The sequence below is a fragment of the Callorhinus ursinus genome, unplaced genomic scaffold (assembly GCF_003265705.2).
Source record: "Callorhinus ursinus isolate GAN/ISIS: 27379988/994484 unplaced genomic scaffold, GSC_fseal_2.0 scaffold14, whole genome shotgun sequence".
Taxonomy (NCBI): domain Eukaryota; kingdom Metazoa; phylum Chordata; class Mammalia; order Carnivora; family Otariidae; genus Callorhinus; species Callorhinus ursinus.
In genome coordinates, this window is record NW_027397076.1 from 32,887,146 (window position 1) to 32,915,005 (window position 27,860).

The 27,860-nt window shown below is 37.2% G+C and overlaps 1 protein-coding gene across 2 annotated transcripts in view; it reads right to left on the bottom strand.

Moving 5' to 3' along the window:
* TRHDE (thyrotropin releasing hormone degrading enzyme) overlaps nucleotides 1-27,860 on the bottom strand; it is a 364,016-nt gene that overhangs the window by 253,547 nt on the left and 82,609 nt on the right. For both annotated transcript variants that reach the window (XM_073900656.1, XM_025883069.2), the window contains exon 3: nucleotides 5,409-5,535. In XM_073900656.1, the coding sequence (XP_073756757.1) occupies nucleotides 5,409-5,535 (127 nt within the window). The remainder of the gene's footprint in view (nucleotides 1-5,408; nucleotides 5,536-27,860) is intronic.

Sequence of the window (27,860 nt, forward strand, 5' to 3'; positions counted from 1 at the left end):
CTGCCACCTAATTAACTTATAAAGCAGCTATGATAAAGAAAACATTTAAAATATTCAAATATAGAGTAGAGGATGGGTAAAATAAAGGATGGGGATTAAGAGTGCATTTGTCATGATGAGCACTGGGTGATGTATGGAAGTGTTGAATCACTATATTATATACCAGAAACTAATATAACACTGTATGTTAATTATACAGGAATTAAAAGAATAAAATAAAATGTTCAAATATATCTTCTACTAGTTGATGACATGGTGAGTTATAAAACATGTGCTTCTTTAATTTTTAATGTGTCTCCAAATTTTCTACAAGGACCATATATTACTTTTAACATCAACATGAAATTAGCAAACATAGCTATTACATTAGTCCTCTAGCAATCAGATTATCTAGTTCATTAAGGTGATCCATATTTAATTCTCTGAATTGTCAACATTTCTGGGATCTGTTTCAGCAGAATCTCAAGGCTCTGGAGCCAGACAGCCTAGGCTTAAATTACAAATCCACTAATTCCTGCTGTGTGAACTGAGTACATTACGTAGTCACTTAGTGCCTAAATTCCCTCACCCAGGAAATGAGAAAATAACAGGTACTACTTCAAAAGGCTGTGAAAAAAAGAGTAAATGGGTTAGAATGTACAAAGTCTTTAAGAGTGGCCCATATTTTGTAAATACAAATCCATTCGTTTTTGTAGCTGTGGTCAATGTTTTTGAGATAAGAGGAAAGATAACTTAATTCTTTATATTTCTACAATAATCTTGTCTTAAAGTAAACCTCCATGCCTCTGAAAGTTCTTGGGAAATTAGGGCACACAGTTACAGAAAGCCTTCCTGTATTGTCTCCTCTAGACTCTATACCTCTCATTATAACCTAACACCAATAAAGAGGAAATCTCTACAAACCTCATACAAATAAGTTTTAATTACCTAATTTAGAGATTTTAAAAACAAATCCTCATACAGTGTACACTGGCTGCTTATTTTGGCTTAAAATGTTAAAGGAATATCTTTGTGCAACAAGGAGAATAAATTACTGTCCTAACAGCAAGCATCAGAATTCCTCTTAGGGAACCATTTTGATAAACTACTTGGAGTGGAAACTCAAATCCTTAGAGATGAGCTAGCATGAGATGATGCCACAGTAGAGGAAGTTAAACAATTCAGCATTGGAAATGAAAAAGAAGTTGGTGAGAGAGAAGCTATTGCAGAATTTATGACAGAACAGCAAAGTGACTTTTAAGGAAAGGAAGATCCAATATTTTATGAGTTTGTTTGGTTTCATTTTGGTTTCTGCAATGTGACACCCTGGCATTCACACATGCACCTCCCAAGCTTCAGTAGTATCAGGTTAATGGACGGAGAGTTTTCTTACTTGTTCTGATTTTTGGTTTTCTAATGCAAATCAAAGAAAGGCAAGTTCCATGTCTCCCTTGACATGGTTTGGGACAGGAACAGATCTGCAAGCTACCAGTTCAAAGAAACAGCTCTCACCAGAAGTGAGCAGTACTAGATAGAATGAATACAAGTATTTCTCCCTTCCCCTCTATTCCCAGAGGAATAGTCTCCATGGGGAATTTTCAGAAGTGCCAATCTACGGTCTAAACTCACTGATTCTAGTCAGTTTCCCCTCCCAGCCTCACCTCCATTTGTTCCTGAACACACTCATCAGACCTTTGCCCTGAAACTGCTCTTGTCAAGGTCACTATGACATTCACACGGCTAGGACCAGTGAATGGTCAATTCTCAGTCTCCATCCAACTTGACTTTCCACAATTTACCATCTGTTCATCTATCACTAGACGCCCAGAAATACTGTAGACACCTGTTTTCTTAGTGTCTCAACCAGGTGCTCCCTCTCCGTAGCCTTTACTGGCTCTTAATGTCCTTAACCTCTAAACACTGGATCAGTCCCTCCTTGTTCCTATTCTCTTTTCTATCTGCTCTCATAGCCCTGGAGAGCCCATCTGTATCATCATATGCTGGCAAATGAATATCTCTAGCCAGATTACTCACCCAAACTCCCTATCTATAAATTCAACTGTCTATTTGAGTTCCTTTCAGACATCAAGGTGCCACTTAAATGTTTAACAGACACATCAGTCTCAAAAATCGTCTCCTTCCACAATCATTCTGTCTCAGTAAAAGACACTTCCATCCTTCTCATTCTCAAGCCAAAAAAAGCAAAAAACAAAAAAAACAAAAACAAAAAACAAAAATCCTTGGAGTTATCCTTGGTCCCTCTCTCTCACATCCCACATTCTGCTCATCAGCAAATATTTTTGTCTCTGTTTTCAATATATATCAAGAATTGGACCACTTCCAACTACCTCACTGTTAACATCTTAATCTAAGCAACCATCATATTTTGCCTGAATTTTGCTGGAGTCTCTTATCTGTTTTTCATGTTCTGCCCTTTCCCCTCATCAGGGTCTCTCAACCTCAGCACTACTGACATTGGGAGCTAGTATTGTTGGGAAGGCTGTATTCAAAACTGACCAACAGATTTCCATCTCACCCAGAAGAAAAAAGAAAGAAAAGAAAAAAGAAAAAGCCAGAGTCCTCACCATGGCCTACTGGCTCTACATGATCAGTTACCCACCCATTCCTCCTTCCTTGACCTCATCTCCCTTCTCACCCACTTACTCACTCTGTTCTAGTCATACTTGCCTACTTGCCTTTGTGTGTTCCTCAAATAGAGCAACAAGCTCCCATCTCCAAGTCTGGCACTTTGTTCCCTCTGCCTATATGCCCATATCCTTGTCCCATAATATCCATTTGGCTTGCTCCTTCACTCCCTTAGTTCTTTGCTCAAAAGTTGGCTTCCCAATGAATCCTTCTGTATTCACTCATTTTAAAATTTCAGCTCCCTTCCCATGCCTCACCTGCCCCCCACACGACTTACACCTCCATTCTAGCTTTATTTGTAAGGGCACTTGTGTCCATTTGATATACTACATGTGTTAATAATTGCTTAAATGCCTGTCTCTACTTAACAGAACATAAGCCCCAGAAGGAAAGGGATTTTTGCCTTTTTTATTCACTGCTGTATCCCCATCACATAGAAAAGTACCCACGGGGGGCACTCAATAGTGGTTATTAGATAAACGAGGGAAGGAAGAAAGGAGGGAGGGAAGGAAGGAAAGATAGAAGGGCAGAAGGAGAGAGGGTAGAATAGGCCTTGGAAACCATCCTAGGTAGATCTGAAGGGTTCAAGGCAGATGCAGCTGACATCTAGGATACATCTACAAGCACCATTAAGAAAGACTGAGTTGGTTTCCATAGAACTTATTTCATCACCATATACAATGAAAACCAAGGATTTGTCAAAATGCTTCTGTGCTTAGGAATTTTATGTAAGGAGTATTTAGAAAACATACTCATAAATCCATTAATATATAGATCTAAATACCTATAGATACATAAAATAAGTAGAACTTTAAAAGAAATTTTATAAAGTGCCATGGGCTGTGGTAACTCCCCTAGATACATACAAAGGAGTGTGCTGGGGTTAGTCAAATCATTCAATTATATACACCATAAGGAGCTTAACAATTTAACATAGTAACAGTGAACAGAGCTCTTTTCTACCAGATGAAAGCCTGCATGGTTCAATTGTGAGTGAAAGAGAGGAACAGAAATGCTTCCTGCTGCAAGTTGACAGTTACATGGAACCCCCTGAAGTTATAAATTGAGTTCCTCTACTAATTACTGGTCTGAAGGGGACAAAGATTCACATTTTATTTCTCTTGCTGAACTTGCAACATAAGCACTTGTGAATTTTACATTAGGGTCAAGCTGGGAAGTTCCCAGCTGATTTTACCTGGAGTAGAGAACATTGTCACCTCCCATGCAAATGAGGTCAGACAGTCCTTCCTGCCTTGGGTGCCTACCAGGGAGATTTCAGTGTAATACGGAAGTTGATACAGAGGGGAAAAAGAGAAAGAGGGAAAGAAGCCAGAACAAAACTAAACTAAATATAGATCCTATCTGAAATACAATTTTGTTTAGAAATTTGAAATCAAATCATATGGATTCTAAGAGCACATACTTCAAGAAGACCTCAGAATTTTGTAATATCATTCCTTAAAATTGTATGCCACACCCATTTTGGTAACAACATCAACTATTCTACCTACTTTCTAAACTACTCGTTGTAAGACCAATAAAGCTACACAGCAGGTTACTTTAATAAAATAGGCCCAGTTCTCCAGAGAGAGGAACCTGTGGTTCAAATACCAACACTTTTGATCAGGTAAGCACTTTATTCTTGCCAATGAACAATCACTTTTATGTGGATGCTGATCAAAAATGTTCTTGGGAAGGAAAAAAGATGGTGGGTGAGGAACAAAAGACTGCTGTGATGTAATATTTCAAAACAGGTTTTCCGAGAAGGAAAAATGACTTCAGCATTTCTAATGGGTACATGTACCCTCTCTAACTTCCTGGAAAGTCATAGTTCACTCCCCTGCAAAAGCGGGAGCTTCACTCAAATTAGGATCATAAAATTCATTTATTCATTTAACAAGCAACTATTGAACATATTGTCTTTGTAAAAGGAAGAAACATCAGAGTATTCATGGTGAACATAATTTCCCTTATACAATTTCCCTTCTCCTTTGTTTTTATTCTACTTGCTACAACGGTACTGAAATATGACCGGACAAAAATAATGTGAGGGATAACTAACACACTGTGGTCCAAGATCTGAGAATTAGGACAGAGAAAATAATCAATGAGCGTCTTCTCAGTGTAAAACATGGAAGAGTTCTGGGAGTCATCAAGACTTAGCTTGAGGGACGCCTGGGTGGCTCAGTCGTTAAGCGGCTGCCTTCGGCTCAGGTCATGATCCCAGGGTCCTGGGATCGAGTCCCACATCAGGCTCCCTGCTAAGCAGGGAGCCTGCTTCTCCCTCTGCCTGCTGCTCTCCCTGCTTGTGCTCTTTCTCTCTCTGACAAATAAATAAATAAAATCTTAAAAAAAAAAAAAAGACTTAGTTTGAAATCCCAGCTCCACCACTTACTAGCTGTCTGAATGAAGGACAGATTCCCTGGAGGTCAAGTCCCTTGAGTGGAAAATGTTCTAACAGTACCTACCCAGCTAGTACTTCCGAGGATTAAATGAGATGTTGGCAAGCACCCCTCCACAGCACATATTCAATGATTATAGCTACTTGAGTTATCTTTTGGAAACCTAAACTTACATAATGCGTTTCTTAATTCCTACGAGGAATTCTTGGCAAGACTTAAGAAACATTAAGTTTTATTTTACCTCTTCAGAAGAAATTATTTTTCATGCTCATCTTCTCTAAAAATATAATTCTTGGAATTTTCATGTCTCAAATAAATGCATGAAGTCAAATTTCTACCTTCAAGTATCCCTTCCATTAAAATAACCAAGAAAATACTTACCTAGTTTTGGCAAGGAATAGGGCACTTTAAAGTAGTCTTCATAAAATTCTATTAATCTCTTTGTTATATGGAGAGCATAGTCCCCAGATCCTCTTCTGATAGCATCGGGTCTTGCATATAATCGTACCTAATTAAAAATATATATAAAAGTTACTTTAGCCTTTTAGTATTCAAATTTTATCTTCCCTGCCTATATGAATCTACACAAATCACTGTGAATACTACAAAAATTGAACAGTATTCTTAGTCACATATCAAAGCACGCTGTGGCTGAAAGAACCAAACTTGAACAATTAAAGTAACCAAGTTGAGCAAGTCACAATTTCCTCGCTTTACAAGATGCCATAGAGAAGATTTATACACCTTGCATCAAAATAAATATTCAAGTTATCACTTACATGTGCTTGCTAGAGATATGAAGGCACGGTGGATTAGTATAATGGTTCCCTGACTATGCTGTAAGTAGGCAGGATATGGTGGCTCCGCAGGAGAGAAAATTCATGGTTTGTTAAAGATACATTGCATCAAGCTTTGAAAGTATTACCAGGCTGAACAAAATATAATTTATGCTTCCTTCTTTTCTTTGGAACCAACTGTCCTTATTCCCAATATGCAAAGTAGGAAGAGCAATCTTTTCATGTACATAAGTGATTGCCACTCTGGAAGGCCGTCTGCAACTGCTCCCAGCTTCAAAACCAGCTGAAGTATTTTATATTTCTAACACAATTTGGATACTTAATATTGATTTTTAAGTCAAGCATTGTGTATTATCTAGTCCTTGGCCAAAAAGAAGCCTGAGGCAAATAACACAAACTGAACAAAACTAACAACTGTACAGAAAAGGTTAAAATGATATTAGTTTTCATAAAGATTTCATACAGCTATCCAGCATCTTTCTTTCCAAAGGCTAAACCTATTTTTCACAGATGTGGCCCCTAATCCTCATATCAATTCTGTGAATAAGAAATATGCATTCTGTAGAGCAGTGGAGAACACAGCAGCCTGGGAGTTAGGCATTAGTCCTGCTCTGCCACTAAGCAAGTTGGGTGATATTAAACAAATTACTTAACCTCTTTGGGCTTCAAATGTTCTCACTTATAAAATGAAGGTGTTGACTAAAGTCCTTTTTAGTTCTAAAATAAATTACTTCCAAACCCATTTTACAGATAAAGGAGTTTGTGTTCTTTTCAAAGCACTAAACAAATAAAATAAATGGTTTATTCAGTATGTGGAAATGGATATTTATATTCAACAGGAAGACAAAAGAAAGCTGTACTCAATCATATAAAAATTGAATATACAATTAATTCTGTTATCCTTGCTTAAGGAGAGAGAGCAGAGATGTATATAAATAAAAAGAATAGAAAGTTAAGAAAAATGCATTCTGACTTGATGTTAGAAAGACCTGTAGTTCAATAGCTTTTTACTAAATTCAATAACAATTATTTACTGAAATAGTGAAGCTACTTCTTACCCAACAACCAAATCAAATATCAAATTTAGTTCACAGTCACTTACAGTTTTAGTTGGCAGTAATATAAAACCAAAAACTATCAGGAGCTACCAACTGCAACAGCAGAACTTAACATTCTTAGAGAGAGTGTGGATATGATTCCTGACCCTGACATTAACTGATTATAAACATGCACCATCTTAAATAAAGTTCCCAAGAAGCAAACCCTAAGGAAAGGGTGAGCGTGCAAGTGATTCACTAAGAAAGTGTTCTTAGGAGAAATCTACAAGAGAGCAAGGCAAGCAAGACAGAAGCCAAGCAAGCTTGCATGCAATTTCAGGCAAAGTCCTGGCCTTAGCCTGATCCCACAGGGAGCTCTAGAGTATAAACTGCACTTGCAAGTTTGCACTGCACTGAGGCATGACAGCTAGACCTCCATATTCTTGCGTCTCAGCCATTGGATACTGGATACCAAGGGGAAGGCATAAAATCCCCAGGACTTCTTGTTCTTGGAGCATCTAGGTGATGCCAGCTCTGGTGGCCCAAAGATAGTCCTTTGGAAACGATTTTAGGTGTGAGCTACTAGGAACAAAGCAATGAAAAGCTGGGGGATAGGCACATCAAACAGGAAAGGAGATCTGGTCTGTGCATCATCAATAAACACCACAGACAATAATCACTCACTCATGTAGTCATTCATTCAACAAATATTTATTTGGCATCTAACTTGTACCAGGTCCTGGACGAAGGATTTTTAATTTAGTGATGAAGACATGTTTTCTAACCAGAGACTGTACAAAGGATTTTGAGGAAAAAAACAATGAAGGTGTAGTCCCCATTCGCAAAGAGTTTCCCATGTACTCAGTAGGTTAGATAATAACAAATAATGATATATGCCATATGAATGGTTTAATGAACTAAAATAACAAATGTATTCTGAGGAAGAATGGATAGCTTTCAGGAGGCTCAAAGGTAAAGTAAATAGTAAGTTCATGTTGAAACTATAACCAGGACCACTGCACAATGATGCATCAAAAGGTCACTGATTTTATTCCTACAAAGCATCATTGATTTTGGTAGAAACACAGCCATTCCTGTCAATCAGCTCTAACAGTCAACCTATCTGTAGGCGCAGACAAGAGCAACACAATTAAATCAATCTGGTTGTCAAAATTTGATGGAAATAATCCAATCTGAATGAGAAGATAAAACATATACAGGCTTAGCCGTGATTGCATTTGCTCCATTCAAACATTTATTGTATGGCTCCTGTGTGCCAGGCATTGCACTAAGGAATAGAAATAGAATAGTACAATTCCTACCACAAAATGAACAAGACATTTATACCTACTACTCTTAAAAGGTTCATGGTATGTGGAAAACAAACAAATCCACAACAAAAATATAATGTGAACAATGTAACAATGTAAGACTCCCTGCCTTCCCCCCATTATAAAGAATTAACTGACTAAGCTCCTACACGAGGCCAAGCCCTCCACACTCTATCTCTTCTTGCCCTTTTGAACGTCATGCCCAAACTTCTCTCCTTTGTCTCCCACATCACCATACTCATGCATTGGAAGAAGAAATATTGCTAAAATGTCTATACTACCCATAAGAGACTCCTAAGCATAGGAAACAAACTGAGGGTTGCTGAAGGAAAGGGGGGTGGGAGGGATGAGGTACCTGGGTGATGGACACTGGGAAGGGTGTGTGTTGTAATGAGCACTGGGTATTATGTAAGACTGATGAATCACAGACCTGTACCCTGAAACAAATAACACATGATATGTTAATTTTTAAAAAAGAATCTAAATCCAGAAAATAGAAGGAAAATTTTTAAAAAAGAACATTTATGTGAAAGCATTTTAATGATTAGTCAACACTAAGAAATATTAATCTATTAAAGGGAACTAACCCAACAATGTCATCATAGGCAATGCCATCACAGGTGTTCCCCTGGCTACGTAATTTTCCATTTGTCACAGGCACAATTTTTAACATTAATATTTGTAATAACCACAAGATACCAAAGCTATTATTTATCATAATAAACTTTCAGCTTTTCCAAGTCTAAAAAAAAGTCTATACTACCCAAAGTAATCTACACATTTAATGCAATCCCTATAAAAATAATAACAGCATTTTTCACAGAGCTTGAACAAGCAATCTGAGGGCGCCTGGGTGGCTCAGTTGGTTAAGTGACTGCCTTCGGCTCAGATCATGATCCTGGAGTCCCAGGATCAAGTCTCATATCAGGCTCCCTGCTCAGCGGGGAGTCCGGTTCTCCCTCTGACCCTTCCCCATCTCATGCTCTCTCTCTCTCTCTCAAATAAATAAATACATAAATCTTTAAAAAAAAATCAATCCTAAAATTTGTATGAAATCACAAAAGACCCTGAGTAGCCAAAGCAACTTTGAAAAAGAAAAGCAAAGTGGGAAGCATCATAATTCTGGACTTCAAGTCATATTTCAAAGCTGTGGTGATCAAAACGATATGGGACTGGCACAAAAATAGACACAGGGATCAATAAAACAGAACAGAAAACCCAGAATTGAACCCACAACATATGGTCAATTAATCTTTGACTAAGCAGGAAAGAATAACCAATGGGAAAAAAAAATCTCTTCAAAAAATGGTGCTGGGGAAAACTGAAGAGCAACATGAAAAAGAATGAAACTGGACCACTTTCTTACACCATATACAAATTTAAATTCAAAATGGATGAAAGACCTAAACATGAGACAGGAAACCATTAAAATCCTAGAGGAGAACATGGGCAGTAACCTCTTTGACATTAGCAGTAGCAATTTCTTACTAGATATGTCTCCTAAAGCAAGGGAAACAAAGGCAAAAATAAATTGTTGAGACTTCATCAAAATAAAAAGCTCTGCACAGTGAAGGAAACAGTCAGCAAAACTAAAAGGCAACCTACAGAATGGGAGAAGATATTTGCAAATGACATATCTAATAAAAGGTTAGTATCCAGAATATACAAAAAATTTATAAAGTTCAATACCCAAAAAACAAATAATCCAAATAAAAATGGGCAGAAGACATGAACAGACATTTTTCCAAAGAAGACATATAGATGGCCAACAGACACATGAAAAGATGTTCAACACCACTCATCGTCAGGGAAATACAAATCAAACTACAATGAGATATCACCTCACACCTGTCAGAACGGCTAAAATCAACAACACAAGAAACAACAGGTGTTGGCAAGGATGTGGAGAAAGGGGAAACCTCTTGCACTTTTGGTGGGAATGCAAACTGGTGCGGCTACTCTGGAAAACAGTATGGAGATTTCTCAGAAAGTTAAAAACAGAATTACCCTATGATCCAGCAATTGCACTATAAGTATTTACCCAAAGAATGCAAAAATGCTAATTCAAAGGGATACAGCATCCTGATGCTTACAGCAGCATTATCTACAATAGTCAAATTATGGAACCAGCCCAAGTGTCCATTGACTGATGAATGGATAAAGAAGATGTGTACACACACACACACACACACACACACACACACACACACACACAGGAATATTACTCAACCATCAAAAAGAATGAAATCTTACCATCTGCAATGACGTGGATGGAGCTATAGTATTATGCTAAGTGATATAAGTCAGTCATAGAAAAACAAATACCATACGATTTCACTCACATGTAGAATTTAAGAAACAAATGAGCAAAGGGAAAAAGAGAGAGAGAGACACAAACCAAGAAACAGACTCTTAATTATAGAGAACAAACTGATGGTTACTAGAGGGGAGGTGGGGGGGCATGTATTAAATAGGTGATGGGGATTACTGGTCTAGTGCTCTCTGGCCACCCTGTGATTGGTGCAAGAACGCTTCACTAGAAGAAACTGTATTGCCTTGTAAGATCTGAACCCAAACACACTGAGGCCACACATCAAGGTGGTGACTAGTCTAACCTGTGCTAACATTAGGGCACAACCTGTTGGATAGTTTTAGCTTCCTGTGAACATTTGTAACCACTGCTTTTAATCACTTCCCACCTCTTGCCCCCCACTGCTGCCCTGATCTGTCCTTACTTGTGAGCTTCTCCATGGTATGCCAAGAGCTGGCATTTTTGAGTGGACTTTGATGTTCTGTAATTGAGAGCTCATTTCAAAAGCAGAAAAAGGCAAAAAAAAATATTAAAGCAAGGAAAAGTGTCACTGAAACAAAGGAAAAAATAACAGATTATATCACTGCAGTGTAGATGATGAGTTAGAAGGGAATAGGAAAAAGTAGAAGGAAATTAGTTAGACTATTGTAGAAGTCCTAGTAAAAGATGATTATGTTTTGGACTGGAGAGACGGCAGTAGGAATGCAGAAAAAATGGATGGATTTATTCAACTAGTCCTGACATTCTATCTAAAAGTTCTTTAGTTACCAAGTAAAGTCAACTGTAGTCACATTCTCACTTAAGGACAATCATTCACCTTGTCTATATCCATCCCACACCAGTGCCCTATTGGAACAAATGAGATCTAGTTGAAGGATGAGGGGAATAGTTTAAAATATGTCACCAACTGGATAATTCTTGTGTGGTTAGTCAGAAGTTTACTGTACAATAATTCATTTTATATGCGAAAAAAATCACAGTTGTTTTCTTCCTTTAGAAGAACAAAGTTCTACTTAATCATAACATAGAAACTAAGTCTTCATAAATATAGCTATCACTCAAGAGCAATGAAATACAATTTTATTACACCTGCTTATTTGCATCTTCTGATATTCCATGAAAAGAGCCCAGCTTTAAAAATGTAAATCACTTACCAGGGTTTTTCTCTCCCTCTGCATAGCTTCTTCCAACAACCAGTATAAACCCAACTGCCCGTTTAGCCCAGTGGAAAGGACACGACACTAGGAACATGCAGGTATGTGAAACTCAGCTTTCTCCCTAACTACTTCTGTCAGTTTGTGAAAGTCAGTTAACTTTTCCAGGTCTTTGCTCAAAGTTCCTTCCAGGAATAATAGTTTATCATTACCTATATATATTATGCCTGAGAGATTGGTATATCTCAATTTTTCTCATCTACTCCCCTTATTTTGAGAATAAAATAATAAAAGGGTTTTCTTTATCTTCACAGGGTTTTAGTCCTTTGCATTTTTCACTTCCCCCGGAAATACATACATACCAACTGCTCAGCTAACACCCTTTACTCTTGATCATACCTCTTTTTTTTCCCCACTAACTGCCCATGAGCTTGGTACTGATTAGACAGAAATAACTTTAGTAACCAATATGGAATAGAAGAAGCGGGCTTTTGAAAAATATTCTTACGATGTAGTAATACATCATAGTAATGAACTAAGGTATAGGAGTTACATAATTTTGATCTCTTAGAACACTTGAATGCCCTAAATAGGTGTTCCTATGGGGGTAATCTATTGGACCCAGCAGCCTTTACCTAGTAGTTTCATGGACTCTCTATATTTAAAGTATATTTGTTTCATCTTTTTATAGGATTTTAAGTATTTTAATCATTGAAAGGGAAAAATGCTAAAGACAGTTCTCTCAAATTCGTTTGTCACAAAAATAGGGATGGCAATTAAGTCTCAACAATCCTGACAACTGAGAGTGGCTGCTTAGAGGACACGTTGGGATGAACCCTGAGGCCACATCCGCAGCTGGCAGGAGAAAGTGCCATGATCTGTGAAATGCCATCTGGGCTCATAAGGGTAGGAGAAGAGGAGAAGAAGCTGGTGTCAGCTTTTGCCATTATTAAGATAGAATATCCTTTGGAAGGGAGTCATAATGCAAGGGAACTTTAGAGAAGTTCAAATTGAGTTTGTCTCTGAGAGCCGTGCAATTTATAATAAGAACATCAAAGACTAATTAAGGATTTCATCAATGGGACATTTATTTATTCAGTTAATATTTAATCAGCATCTCTTAATGGCCAAGCCACCGCTCACAAGCTGAGTGTCCCAAGGTAAGCAAAAGAGAGATGGTCCCTTTTTTCAAGAAGCTTACAGTCCAGTGGGGAGATACAGCAACAAAGCCTTATAATTGAGAATAATAAAGTGGATCTAATTTACAGTGGCTCTTCAGAGAAGTCCTCCCCACAGAGATGGTGATGAGCAGAACAGAGACAGAGCACCATGGAAGTACAGGAAAGCAAGCAATTGTTTAAATTCTTACATATAACATTCATCTTTCATTGTAGCAAAGATTTCAAAGGAAAGGTAAAAATACATATATAATTTTAATATAATGCAAAAAATGTAAGCAAACAGATGCAATTGTCAGAAATATTTTAAGATCATATACTAAGTAATTCTTCAGACTTTCTTCTAATAATTTTAAATATTCAGACATTTTCTCATTTACCTTTATTTTTTTAAAGACTTTATTTCTTTATTTGACAGAGAGAAACACAGAGAGAGAGGGAACACAAGCAGGGGGAGTGGGAGAGGGAGAAGCAGGCTTCCCACTGAGCAGGGAGCCCAATGTGGGACTGGATCCCAGGACCCCGAGATCATGACCTGAGCCGAAGGCAGACGCTTAATGACTGAGCCACCCAGGCGCCCCTCGTTTATCTTTAAAAAGCACCTGTAGAATAAGCATGGAGTCAGCAGTACATCCTGATTTTGTAGATGAAAAATTTGAGGAGGTTTTTTATAGTCATAGAGTCACGTTAAAGGACAATGAAACTAAATCTCTCTGTGTATAAGCCTTTCTTCTAGATTGTCTTAATTATTTGTTGTGTTAGAAGTGAATTGTAGTAGTTGCTACATAATTACGTGAAACAGTGTGTAGTTATGCCATACAGCAAAGAAGAAAAGAGAAAACATTTACAACAGTAGTACACCTGCTAAATAAGGACCTGAATAACACTTTCTCTGATTGGACATTTGTAATTTGGTGCATTAAGATAAACAAACTTTCTGGTTTGCCAGAGTTAACCTCTGAGAATATTTTGCACAGAAGGAATACACTAGGAACTTTGGAAGACAAAGTCATTATCTCGTGACTTTAAAATATCACTACAGTAACGATAATAAGTTTACTTTTCCTTCCACCTAACTGAAAAATTCATCCCCTTTCTTTAATAACCGCAAAACGACGATGTTGCTGTCAGTAAATTCTCAGCCAATAAAAGCTGAATTAATTCGCCTCTGTGAATATAATTTGATTTGGGGATTCTTCATACAAATCAGTAAAACAGAACAAGCCAAGGAGAAGGGAGCAGGTGCTTTTGGCACTAAGTAGAAGACAAATATATTGATACCAAGAGGAAAAGATCTTGTAAACAAGAAACTAAAAACCCAAGAGTATTCGTCTTATTTAAAATTCAGAAGGTAACTTTTTCTCTTCTTTTCTTTTCTTTTTTTTTTTTTTTTTTTTTTGTGAAGCAAAAGGGAAATCAATACACACAAAATTTGACAGAAACAAGGAATCAGTGCTCAGAGGCACAAGCCAATAAACATAAAGAGGAGGCGGGGAGGGGCCTGGGGAAGGAGCTGGCCTGGCTAGAGCAGGCAGTGTGAGCCCAGGAGACAGGGACTTGGGAAGCCCGGACATCTCAAGTGAAGAGTCTTGGTTGCCGCTCTGAGCCACTGGGAGCCACTTCAGGGTCTGAAGCAAAGTAACATGACTGGTAAAGACAAAGGGACATGAGTGAGGCAACAGAATTTAAGATGTATTGAGGAAGGGAGGCTCGTGAGTAGAAAATCACACAAGTGAAAAATCTGTTCTGTAGCTTTTACAGCAAGAACAGCCAGTAATAGGCAGCCTCCATCACCGGAGTCAAAGAACTCATTCTGGGAAGGAGGAGGAGAGTTCAGAATTGGGGATGGAGAGGTAGTAAAATCCCAGTACCGTACTAGGAATGAGGCACATGATCACAGCAACACCACAACTATTTCAAAACCTACCATTCTAACAAAACACGCCCAGAAACAAATACTAGAGCCTCTCCGAGAGTCTCACCGTGGAATGCATGCCACAGATCCCCGGGACAGATATTCTGAGAACAAGTACTAAAACATCATGAGTGAGGCCAAACACCAGCCTTATACTCAAATCCATTTCATATCAAATGTTGTCATAACGAGACTCCAGAATACCGTCAGTGGTCAAGGTGCTCTGAGGGCCTGTCCCTATTTATATCTTCCTCCCTCCACCTTCAGAGCATTTTACTAAGGATTCTGAGACAGGTTTGCTACATATATGTGGCTCCTTTTGGACCCAGTGACCTTTACTCTATATGTTCATCGGCCATTTGAGGTGTCATCTCTCAACAGGACGAGTCCTTTAAGTATTGTGTCCATCTTTTCAATTTACCCTTTCACTCCTTACTATGTCTAATACAGGACCATTCACCCAGTAGGGACTAACAACATGAGGCTGACTCCCATAAAATGGCAATAAACTTTGAAGGTCCTTGTCCACTCCAGCACTAAAATGCTGTTATAATAGATTGATTACACCTTCCAACTGCATTTTGCTTCAGGCAAGGAAATTAGCACTGTGGCAATCTGTATAGTCTCTTCTTGTAAACCACTTCACATTTATTTACTAAGCACAGTATTTACTAGTTCACGATGGAGCTTACAAGTTCAACTTACTTACAGATTCTTCAAGGAAAGGACACGGCTTTGCCATATTCACACTGCTCTTGTCACATTTTTCTAATATATATGTGGTAGGCTAAATAAGGGCCCCCAAAACACCATGCCCCAATCCTTAGAACCTGTGAACGTTACCTAAGGGGACTTTGCGGTTGTAAATTGAATTTTGAAAAGAATTCTGAGATGAGGAGATTATCCTGGATTATTTGGGTGGGCCCTCAATGGAATCACAAATGGCCTTACAAGAGGGAGGCAGAGGGATTTTTTGAGGACAGAAAAGGAGAATGCAATAGGATGACAAAAACAGAGAGAAATCTACAGATGCCCTGAACCAGAGACTATAAGGAATACAGTTTTAGAAGCAGGGGAGGCAACGACCAGACCATCCTCTAGAGCCTCCAGGAGGAACGAACTCTGCTAACATTTTGATTTTAATCCCCTAAGACTCATTTTGAATTTCTAACCACCGGAACAATAAGGAAATGAGTTTGTGTTGAGTCACTAAATTTGTGATAATTCGTTATAGCAGCAAGAGGAAATGAATATACCTTTTTTACCTTCCCACCAGTTAATACACTGTTTTGTGTTAGATTTTCAGCTTCTTGCAGGAGCACATTTTGTATTTATTCGTGTGCTGCTCTTTTTGTTGCAAGCATATTATTTACAGCTTTCAAACTGCTAATGTTGGCACACTTATTTTACCCACACATATTATTACCACGCACTCTATACATTACTGCACATATCCAGTCCGCATGCAAAAAAGTGAGATGATTGAGTACAAGTTAGAATCATCTACAGCAATTTTTCTCCAAGTATTGCATTCCACTCTGCATCAGAAACACCTGGGGAAGGTAACTGTTTAAAATTCAGATTCCTGGGCCTATACACTCTGGAACTTTGGAATCACCTCTCTCTCAGGTGGGGCCCTAAAATCCTTCATTTTAATAAACTTACCAATGGAATCATAGGTATCCTAAAACTGAGGTATTACTGGCCTAGAGTCACCCAAACAACATTTTGTTCATTCAGCTCCACGGCAAACAAACCTCAAGTCTTGAAAGAAATATTTAGCAAAAGCCTACCACATAGGAAAACATATATCTTTTTTTTTTAAAAAGATTTTATTTATTTATTTATTTGAGAGAGAGAGAGAGAATGAGAGATAGAAAGCACGAGAGGGAAGAGGGTCAGAGGGAGAAGCAGACTCCCCGCGGAGCAGACACCCCCCGATGTGGTACTCAATCCCAGGACTCCAGGATCATGACCTGAGCCGAAGGCAGTCGCTTAACCAACTGAGCCACCCAGGCGCCTGGAAAACATATATCTTTATCCCTTAAATCTCTTTCAACATCAGAATCTTCAATGAAGATACATTCAGCATGGCTGGTATTATTTTTAACTCTAACAACCAATCTTTCTTTCCCCTGCGCAATAAATGATAAACAACACATGAGTCAAGTCCCATGTTTGGAAACCAGTAAATGTTGTTTAATACTGTCACAGACTATAGATAAAACAGTAGCTTTTAATCCGTCTCTGAGATAGAGTACCTCTTTTGTAGTTGATTGAATTGCAGTTGTTTTTTTTTAAAATGACATAGAATAAATATAGAGAATTTCCTTATTCAGCTGTCTATGTTATGACTGGTCAAATTTCTTCAGCAAGACGGATAGCCAAGTACATCTATTTGTACATACAGAAGCTCGGTGCTCAGTTGGATTCACTTTCAGTTTCGTTTGGCCCCTCCCTCTGTCCTTTTTTTTTTTTTTAACAGTTGAGATCTCTCTTTATTTTTTTTTAATTTTTTTTATTGTTATGTTAACCACCATACAGTACATCATTGGTTTTGGATGCAGTGTTCCACGATTCATTGTTTGCGCATAGCACCCAGGGCTCCACGCCCAGCGTGCCCTCCTTAATACCCATCACCGGGCCGACCCATGCCCCGCCCCCTCCAAAACAACTATCAATTTCAAACACAGTCCTGCCCGCCCCTTTCTGCTCTCCTGTATCTTTCAACGATCGATCGGGTAGCTCTCTCTACCATCTAGGGTCAGAACCCAGAATTCATTTGTCCGTTCACTCATTTAACAAAAATATTTACTGAGGGCACCTGGTTAAGCGACTGCCTTCAGCTCAGGTCATGATCCCAGGGTCCTGGGATGGAGCCCCAAGTCAAGCTCCCTGCTCAGGGGGGAGTCTGCTTCTCCCTCTCCCTCTGCTCCTTCCCCCCAACCCCACCCATGCTCGCTCTCTCTCGCTCTCTCTCAAATAAATAAATAAAATCTTAAAAAATATACTTATTGAGAGTCTAACTTTGTGCCAGGCCCTCTTTGCGGTGCTGCAAATGTGAAGTGAACCAAACAGACAGGAATCCCTGCCATGGAGAGCTAAGATAAATACAAACAATATACAGCATGTTAAATAACAGTAAGTGCTCAACACAAAAATAAATCAGAGAAGGGAGGAAGGAAATGTCTAAAGGCCAGAGAAAGCCTCACTGAGAAGGTGATATTTAAGTGAAAATAGAAAATAAGTGAGGATGAGAGCAATGTGGATACAGATTTCTGGGGGAAAGGAAAGAGCCACTTATCAGTGCCCTGAAAATCACTGTTTCAGTCCTCAAGCCTCTCAATTCAACTCCTTCTCGAAAGAAATTGCAAAATATTCCAATCCTATAGAAAAGTACCAGACAAAAGTACATTATCCTAGTATCCTCAAGAGATTTAAATAATGCTGATATGTTTTTCCACATTTGCTTTGGGTCTTTTTTAACGATGTAAAACATTACAATTCCCTTGAAGATATACACCCCCTTCTCCCCATTCCCCTCCCTCCCACTCTAGAATTAGCCAAGCCATGACGTGCTTCAGGAATATTTCCAATGCATGTTATATTTGTGCTACACTTTTATTCAACTTCTATTCAAAGGAGTTGTACCAACTTACATTCCACCAGCAGTGTATGACAGTCCCGCTTGCCCACGTCCTCACCAAATCTGGTATTTTGAAATGCCTGTTAATCAGTGGGTATGAATGGTATCTCACTGTTAGTTGTAATTTGCATATTTCTGATAATGGTCATGTCGAACATCCTTTCATATGTTTCTTAGCTGTTATATTTTCTTTTGCAAACTGCTCTGTTCCTTTGCCCTTCTTCCAATGGATTATCTTTTTTTCTCATGATTTGTAGTCATCCTGTGTGTATTATGGACAGTCATCATTTGCCAGGATATGATTTGCAAAAATCTTCTCCTAGTCTGCGTTAGCCTTGTGCACTGTCTCTGATCAAATAGAATGTTTTATTTTGAATGTAGTCAAATATCAAATGTTCCCTTTAGAGTTTTTCTTTTCTGGTCTCTTTAAAGAAGTCTTTCACTGCCCTCAAGGTCAAAAAGATATTTTTCTTATATGTGCTTCTAAAGTTTTTAAACTTTTGCTATTCAAAGTCAGAGCTTTAAATCATGTAGAATGTATTTGTGTGAATGATGTGAAATAGGGATCTCATTTTATTTTTTTCTATGTGGATAATCAATTGTCTCAGTACTATTTGTTGAAGAGTGTTGTCTTTCCCACTGATTTATAATGCCCCTCTCCATAAACCAGGTTTTCACATATACTTGGATCTCTACTGTTTCTATTATTGGTCAGTATGTCTATCATTGTGCCAATAGTACATTCTGTAATCACTAAAACTAAATAATAAATTGTGAGGTCTAATAAGACACTGCTCTTACTCTTTTTCAAAACTTCCTTATTATTCTGTATGAATTTTAGGATCATTTTCCACACTTACACACAAAATCCTGTTGAGAAATTTGCTAAAATTGCAATGGATTTGCATGTTAATTTGACATCTTCAAACATTATATCTTAACATGCATGCCCATGGAATATCTCTTGATTACTTCAGGCTTTACCCCACTTTTAAGTGTTACGATAAAAGCCTTACACATCTTCTATTAGATTTTATTTCTAGATATCTTATGGTTTGTTGTTACTGTGAATGGGATTTGAAAAATCATATTTCTAATCTATTATTTTGATATTAGCTACTTAACTGATTTTCATAAAATGACTTGGAAACAAGCCAACGTTCTGAATTAATTCTAATAGTTTTACTGTGTTGTTTTGTGTTGGCTTCTCTCGGTCAGGATTCCTAGAACAATGCCAAACAGGAGCAGTGAAAGAAGGTGTCCTTATCTTATTTTTACTCTATTTGGAATGCTTCTATTGTCTCACTACCACCTATAATTCTTGCTGCAAGATAAGGAAATTCCCTTCTATTCATTGTTTGCCAAGAATTGCAACATGAATAGTGTTGGATTTTTCTAATGCTTTCATCATATCTATTCAGATAACATGTTTCTTCTTTTTTCCTGTGTTCTGTTATGGCAGTGAATTATAATAATAAATTTTCTAGTGTTAAACTGTTTGCTTTCCTGGGCAGGGAGAAAGGGGAGACGAAAACCTACTTAGACATGTTGGGAAGCTTTCCTCTTTAAGATAAGATGTAACTTAAAAAGCAGCATCAGACCTATAAATCCAGAGAACAAACTGGTTGTTGCCAGAGGAGAGAATTGGGAGGCAGAATGGATGAAGGGGAAGTGAGAGATACATAGAGGTTTCAGTTAGGGAATGAGTAAGTCACAGGAATGAAAGGCACAGCATAGGGAATACAGTCATTGGTATTGTAATAGTGTTGTATGGTGACGGACGGGAGCTGCACTTGTGGTGAGCAGAGCATAAGGTATAGAGTTTTTGAATCACCATGTTGTACACCTGAAACTAACATAACATTGTGTGTAACTATGCTCAGTTAGATGGATGGATAGATAGATGATAGATAGATAATAGATAGATAGATAGATGATAGATAGATAGATAGATAGATAGATAGATAGATAGATAGATAGATAAAGATATAACTTTTCCCAAATATCTGGTGGAACATACCTATAAAACTGTGTAAACCTGGTAGCTTTTTGTGCAGGAGAATAGATTTTTGATTAGTGATTTAATATCTCTATGGTTACTGATAATTTATAATTTTCTTAAAATTATGCATTTCATCTAAGTTTTAAAAGCATGAGCATGATACTCTTCATAATATTCTGTTTTTAAAATCTCTCCCTTATCTATAGGCATTTCAACTCTGATAATGTTTGTATCATCTGTTTCTCTTGATTAAGATTGTCAGATAATTTCTCTCATTATACTGTTATTTCTCTGCACTTCAATTCATGTTTTAAATATGGCCTTATGTACTACATCCTTTAAGGCTATAAATTCCTTCTAAGTATAGCTCTACTGCATCCCATGAAGTTTAATAAGCAGTATTCTCATTTTTCATTAATTTCTAAATATTTCATAACTTCCTATTTGACCCATAAGTTATTTAGAAATATTTACTTAACTTCCTAATGTATGTGATTTTTAAGTTATCTTTTTATTATTGCCATCTAACTTTATTGCCAAAACCATGTCCTATTTGATAATGATTCTTGGTATTGCTTCGGATTTTTTGTAGACTAGTAATTGATGAATTTTGTAAGTAACTGATATAGATGTTTGAAAACAATGTTTAACCTCTAATTTTGGGGTATATGATTCCAAATATACAATTTAGATTAATATTCTATTATCTAAATCTTCTAAATCTCTGTTAGGTTTTTTGCTTTATGTTTCTGAGAAAGGTGTTAAAATCTCCCACAAATCCATTAATTTGGATTTGTCCAACTGTACCTCTGCCAATTTCTTGCCTCATATATTTTGAGCCAATATTATTTGTTGCATACAGGTTCATCTCTTCCAGGTTAAAGCCTTTTATAAGTTTAGCCTCAATAATTCTAATGCCTTAAAATATATTTCACCAAACTGAGGGTTACAGAGGAGAGGGGGGTGGGGGGATGGGGTAACCGGGTGATGGGTATTAAGGAGGGCACATGTAGTGATATGCACTGGGTGTTATATGCAACTACTGAATCGCTGAACACTACATCAAAAACTAATGATGTACTGTATGCTGGCTAATTGAACATAATAATAAAAAAATAATTTAAAAAATCTATTTCACCAAATAAAATCAGTTTTTTTTCCTTTCACATGCAGAATTTTGGGTTTCATATATAAGATGAATCTTCTGTTAAGCATAGTATCGGATTTTATTTCTTTATCCAATTTTACCCACTCTATGTTTTAATAGGCAAATTCAGTGTAAATGTATATAGATACAGGTATCTATATCCCCAGATATATATATATATATATAAATATATATATATTTGGATTCTACTGCACTATCTTATTCAGTATTTCCTATTCATCTTTCTTTTACTATGTTTTTTTTCTTTCATTCTGCTTTTTTTTTTTTAGAGAGAGAGATAATGAGAGAGAGAGCACAAGTGGGAGTGGGGAGGGGCAGAGGGAGAGGGAGAGATCCAATCTTAAGCATGTACCACACCTAGCATGGAGACTGACCAGGGACTTGATCTCACAACGCTGAGATCGTGAACTTTAAATTAAATCATTAAATCAAGAGTCAGACTCCTACCCAACTGAGCCACCCAGGCACCCCTCTTCATTTCTGCTTTCTATTAGATTGATCATGTTTTCTTTATTCCAATTTTCACCTTTCACTCATTTGGAAATTGTATATTCTATTTCTATTTACTCCTTCTGTGGTTGCACTTACATGTCAATGTATAATGAGACTTTACATAGTTGAATGTTAATTCCTATCTCTACGTGCCTTGAGAACAAGGATCTGAATACACTGTATGTTCAGTAGAATGTGGTTAACCCGTGAGTGGGTCTGAAGCTAGATTACCTGAATCTGGACCCTTGCTCTACCTCTTACTAACATTTAACAGGCAAGTTACTGATCATATCTCTGCATCAGTTCCCGCATCTGAGAAATAAAGTTAATAATAAAACTGTTAATAATAATTGCTTGGGAATTATGAGAGTTAAATTAGTCATATAAGGAAAGGGCTTAGAGAAATACCCAATTGCTTGGGAATTATGAGAGTTAAATTAGTCATATAAGGAAAGGGCTTAGAGAAATACCTGGTACATATATTAGCTGTTACAAATGTTCATTTTCCTTTTACACTATAGTTACAACTCATTTTTAAAACCACAAAAGTTAGGGGTGCCTGGGTGCCTGGGTGTCTCATTCAGTTAAGTGGCTGACTCTTGGTTTCAGCCCAGGTCATGATCTCAGGGTCCTGGGACCAAGCCTGCATGGAGCCCCACGTCGGGCCCCTAGTCAGGTTCCGTGCTCAGCGGGAAGTCGGCTTGAGGATTCTCTCTCTCCCTCTCCCTCTGCTCTTACCCCCACTCATGCTCACTCTCTCTCTAAAATAAATAAATAAATCTTTAAAAAAATAAAATAAAATAAAACCACCAAAGTTAGTCATTATCATTATTTTACAGGTGATGCTTATTTAAATTTATCAACAGATTTACCATTGCTTCCCCATTGCTTCTTTCTTTCTAAGTTAAATTTCCTTCTTCCTGGGGTACATCCTGTGGTCAGTCTTTTCACAATGGTCTATAAATAGAAAACGGTCAGTCCTTTTTGTCAGAAAATGTCTATATTTGCCTTTACTCATAGTTAATAATTTACAAATATATGGAAGCCTACGCCATGAATTTAACTTTCTCCAAACACTTTGAAAGTATGTGTTACACTATCTATGGAACTCTTTTCCCTAATGAAAAGTCTATGTGTCATTCTATTCTTAATAGGTAATATTTCTTTTGTCTCTGGTTGTTCTTTATTAAACATGAAAAGTTTTAAATTTTCAGAAACAAGCAGAGAGAACAGTATAATGAAGCCCTGTATAACCATCTCCCAGAATCAATAATTATCAAGAATTTGCTTCATCTATATCTTTTTTCCTTTACTGAAGTGTCTTCAAGGAAATCACAGATATTATGTCATTTCATCCATACCATATGCACCTCTAAAACTATGATTTTTTTTTATGTAACCACAATGTCATTATACATCTCACAAAATGAACTACAACTTCTTTTAAGTTTTTTCTTTGAGTTTGGTGTTTCATAGTTTTACCATGATATTTCCAGCGTGGCTTTGTTTTTACTTATCCTGCTCAAGTCATTTTGACCTCTCCTCTATCTCACCACACTATCTCATCACTGAGCCCTTTTAATTTTGCCTTATTAATAGATTTTTAATCCACCACTTCTCTCCATATCCACTGCCATCTGAGTCAAGTGAACGCATCTCTAGGCTGCACTACTATAATTTCACAACTTCTCGCATTCCTTCCTTCCCCTCTACCTTCAATCTTCAGAATATAGCCAGAGGCTCTTTTTAGAATGCAAATTCAATGATGTAACCTCCATCTGAAAATCTTCACTTTCTCTAAAGAAAAGGTCTACAAGGTGTGTGTGGTCAGTCTCTCAACAGGTATTCATAAACTATTAACTTAATCTTGAACACCTTCCCCAATCTCTACTCTCCACCACATCCCCCAGTGACTTCCTAATTAACTTTTACTAATCCTTCAAATTTTCCATCTCTTCAAGGAAATCATCCTTGGATTCCAAATCTAGATCAAGGTTTTCTTTCATTCTTTTTTATAAGTTCTCAGAGAGAACATCTGGCACAATAGCAGTTTTGTACCTTCCTTTTTTGTGTGTATGATTACTTGATTAATATCAGTCTCCCCTGGAGACTGAGTTTCATGAAAGCTCCTCATTATATCCCCCACATCTAGAAAAGACATCGGCATAAAGCAAGAACTCAATCACTTTATTCAAATGAGAAGGAAGGAAGGAAGGAAGGAAGGAAGGAAGGAAGGAAGGAAGGAAGGAAGGAAGGAAGGAAGGAAGGAAGGACACCCCAGCATTTCTCCTCCATGCTTCCACCTTAATCTGCAAATTCCTATCTTGTAGTACTTATCACACTTGACATTACTAATAGTTTTCCATTCAATCTCCCCAAACAGATTATGAGCTCCTAGAGGGCAAAAGTAAATACATTAGATTCACTTTTGTTTCTCTAACAACCGACCTACTGCCTCTATGTAGTATGTATTTAGTTATAAAATAGGAAATTGGGGAAAAGGCAATAGTTTTGATTGGTTCCCAGGTATATGGAACTAAATTGATCATTCTTTTTTATTTATTCATCCAGTCTTCATTCCCATTTTACTTATCTGAGCACCTGCTATATCCCAAGTACTAAGGCAAAAGAGATACAGCAATAAACTAAATTTCTGCCTTGCTTTAAGCTTATGTCATGTCATGCTTGCATCAGTGACCTGCAAAAGTTTCCTCTTCTGTTTTATATTTGGTTTTATTTTTGTTTCCCCCTATATTCCCTATTCTCAAGGCCATTCTTTTCTCCTTATTGGTAACTACTTAGATGTACTTTCTATCCATCTACCATACCTGTTTTTACATGTAACAATATCCAGAAATACATACAGTAGTGTATGTTTAATGTTTTATATATGATATTATGTTATCATCTCACTCTTTTTTACTTTTATTGTTTGTCCATTCAACTAATTTTGAGATCTATCCATGTTTCTAACTGTAAAGTCTAGTTAATTTCTTCTGAGTATTCCATATTATACCATCCTCTAAATGTGCCAAGATATCAATTCACCTAGGGGAAAAAAAAACTGCTGCATGTAAGTGATGAATCACTAAATTTACACCTGAAACTAATATTACACCATATGTTAAATAAGTGGAATTTAAATAAAAACTTGAAACTACAAAGAAAAAACAACCTGCCATGGTTCTTTCAACTCCCCACAACCCCAACATCGAGGCAATAAGCATCCTAGGGTTTGTCTCCACATGCACTGACTTGATACTTTCTTTCTGGCACATGCCCAAGGACAGAAGTACCAGGACATCAGGATTAACATACCCAATTTCCCAAGAGCTATAAGCTGCTCTCTGAAACGGCCGTACCAGCCTCTGCCCCCACCAATAGTAGAAGAGGGCTCCTCCATCTTCTCATCCTCACCCAGAATTTAATATTAACTACTTTTCACATTTCTGAAAATCTGATTGTTGTAAGATATCTTTGATTATTATTTTAATATATATTTCTCTGCTAACTAGTGAGATCGAATATCCATAAAAATACGAGATCTGAAGCCAGATTTCCACTTAGCACCCAAGTAGTCATAAATATATCATTAATTGCTCTATGACTCAGTTGCTTCCTCTGTAAACTAAGGATGACAATACTTCTTTAATGAGAAATTAAATGGTTTAAAAATTAAGCACCAAGAGAAAATCGGGCACAAAGAAGTGTTCAATAAAAGTTGGCTATTACTATCACTTACTATAATTATTTAATGTTATTTTTCATTTAAGTTTCCTCTTCTGTAAAGTGTCTATTTATACCCCTGAATAATTTTTCCATTTTATTTTCCATATATTCCTTTCTGGTTTACATGAGCTTCTTGTATATTCTGGATATCAATTCCTTGCAAATGTGTTTAAATTGAATAAGTGAGTGAGTGATCAGAGATTAAACATGGCAGTTTTGTCTTAACAGAGCTCCAACTGTTTGCTTTTCCTGCTCACTGCATTGCTGGGTCATTTTTGTGAACAAAATGTTGAATCTCAATGTATTTTTAATCTGGTCAATAAATTTTAAATAAAATTTAATTTATATTCCATTTTTCTAAGTCAACAACACACAAACCCACAATAGAGGGAAAAATAGCTAGCTCCACAGTGAAAAATTTAAACAATTCTATTTGTGGTTTTTATTGGGCAATTTTTTAGAAAAGCAGAAAGTACAGAGAGTTACTGATTTTATCAAATCCTATCAAAGACAAGTAGTTTGTCTCAATTTCAAACTCATTATTCAACTAGAACAATCCCTACAATGGGCTGACAAAACAGTATAATTTTCTGCAAGACTACCATAAGAACTATTTATCACCATTAAAGGGCCACTTTTAATAAAATTCTAGTAATCATTTAGAAAAACACAGAAAATCTTAGAAAACTCCAAAATACAGCACTAATAAACATTTGATAGAGCTAGTGTTTAAGGGAAACCTTTGTGGAGAGCCCCAAAATTTGTGACCATTTTCCTAGCAACTCAAGACATAACACAAACTGACAACATAGTGGCAAGTAAACTGCTCAGTTCAGATCTATATAGGAAGTCTATAATTACTCGATCATATTTTTAAGCAGAGATTAAAAAGTATCAGTGAAGAAAAAAGTAATTGTCAGGGCGCCTGGGTGGCTCAGTCATTAAGCGTCTGCCTTTGGCTCAGGTCATGGTCCCAGGGTCCTGGGTTCGAGCCCTACATTGGGCTCCCTGCTCAATGGGAAGCCTGCTTCTCCCTCTCCCACTCCCCCTGCTTGTGTTCCCTCTCTCGCTGTGTCTCTCTCTGTCAAATAAATAAATAAAAATCTTTAAAAAAAAAAGAAAAAGAAAAAAGTAATTGTCTCCATCTTGAAGGTGTGCGATCTATATAAAAATGGGGGTGGGAAATCATAGCTAAATGAGATAGAGAAATGATGACCAATCACCACGACTTTCACCTGTCACCCCAATGGCTTTCTAATACCTGATGCTGTATGTTTTTTATTTTTAATGGAAATGATGTAGATAAGAATTCACACATTGACAGAGAAGGCATCTTGGTGAAGAATGACTTATTTCTATCTGCATTAGTAATATTCTTAGTAGGTAAAACAGACACAATTATGAAAAGTTTTCCAAATCTCCTCTTCTCCAAAAAATTCCAAAGCTGATAGGCAGAGTCATTCAGTTTATGTTTAATGAACATTCTGGAGTTACAATTACGAGCAAAACCTGAACATCCCTAATGGTTTTGACTTAGCAGGGAAGAATGTTAATTTGAAAATCACACCAAGGTAAAATTATTCTGAAGGACAGGGTCATGCCAATGTACCTATAAGAGTCTATAATACAAGAATCTGACCTAGTATGGAAGCTTAGAGAAAGCCTCCTTGAGCCAGTATCTGTAAGGAGAAGATGAGTTAAGCTGGTGAAGGGAACAGCATGTTCAAAACTCTATCATGTAAGGGAATGTGGTGAGTCCACAACTATGGTGTGGAGGGAGTGTAGAGAGGAGAGGGAAGGTAAAGCCGGGAGGTGTCCAGAATGTGCTTGGCTACTTGTCTATCTTAAGGGTTTATTCTGTAAATGAAATTGAAAGCCAGTGGTGGGATTTAAAAAAGAAGGCTCTAATTTAGGGAATGACTTGGAGGAGCAGCAAATAAAAATGTTTCCATAGTCCCGGTAAGATAGTAGTAACTTGAACTGAGGCAGTAGTGATGGAGATAGAGAAGTATAGTGAGTCTTGAGATATTGAAGCAGCAAAATCAATAGGATGAGTTAAGTAAGAATAGAATA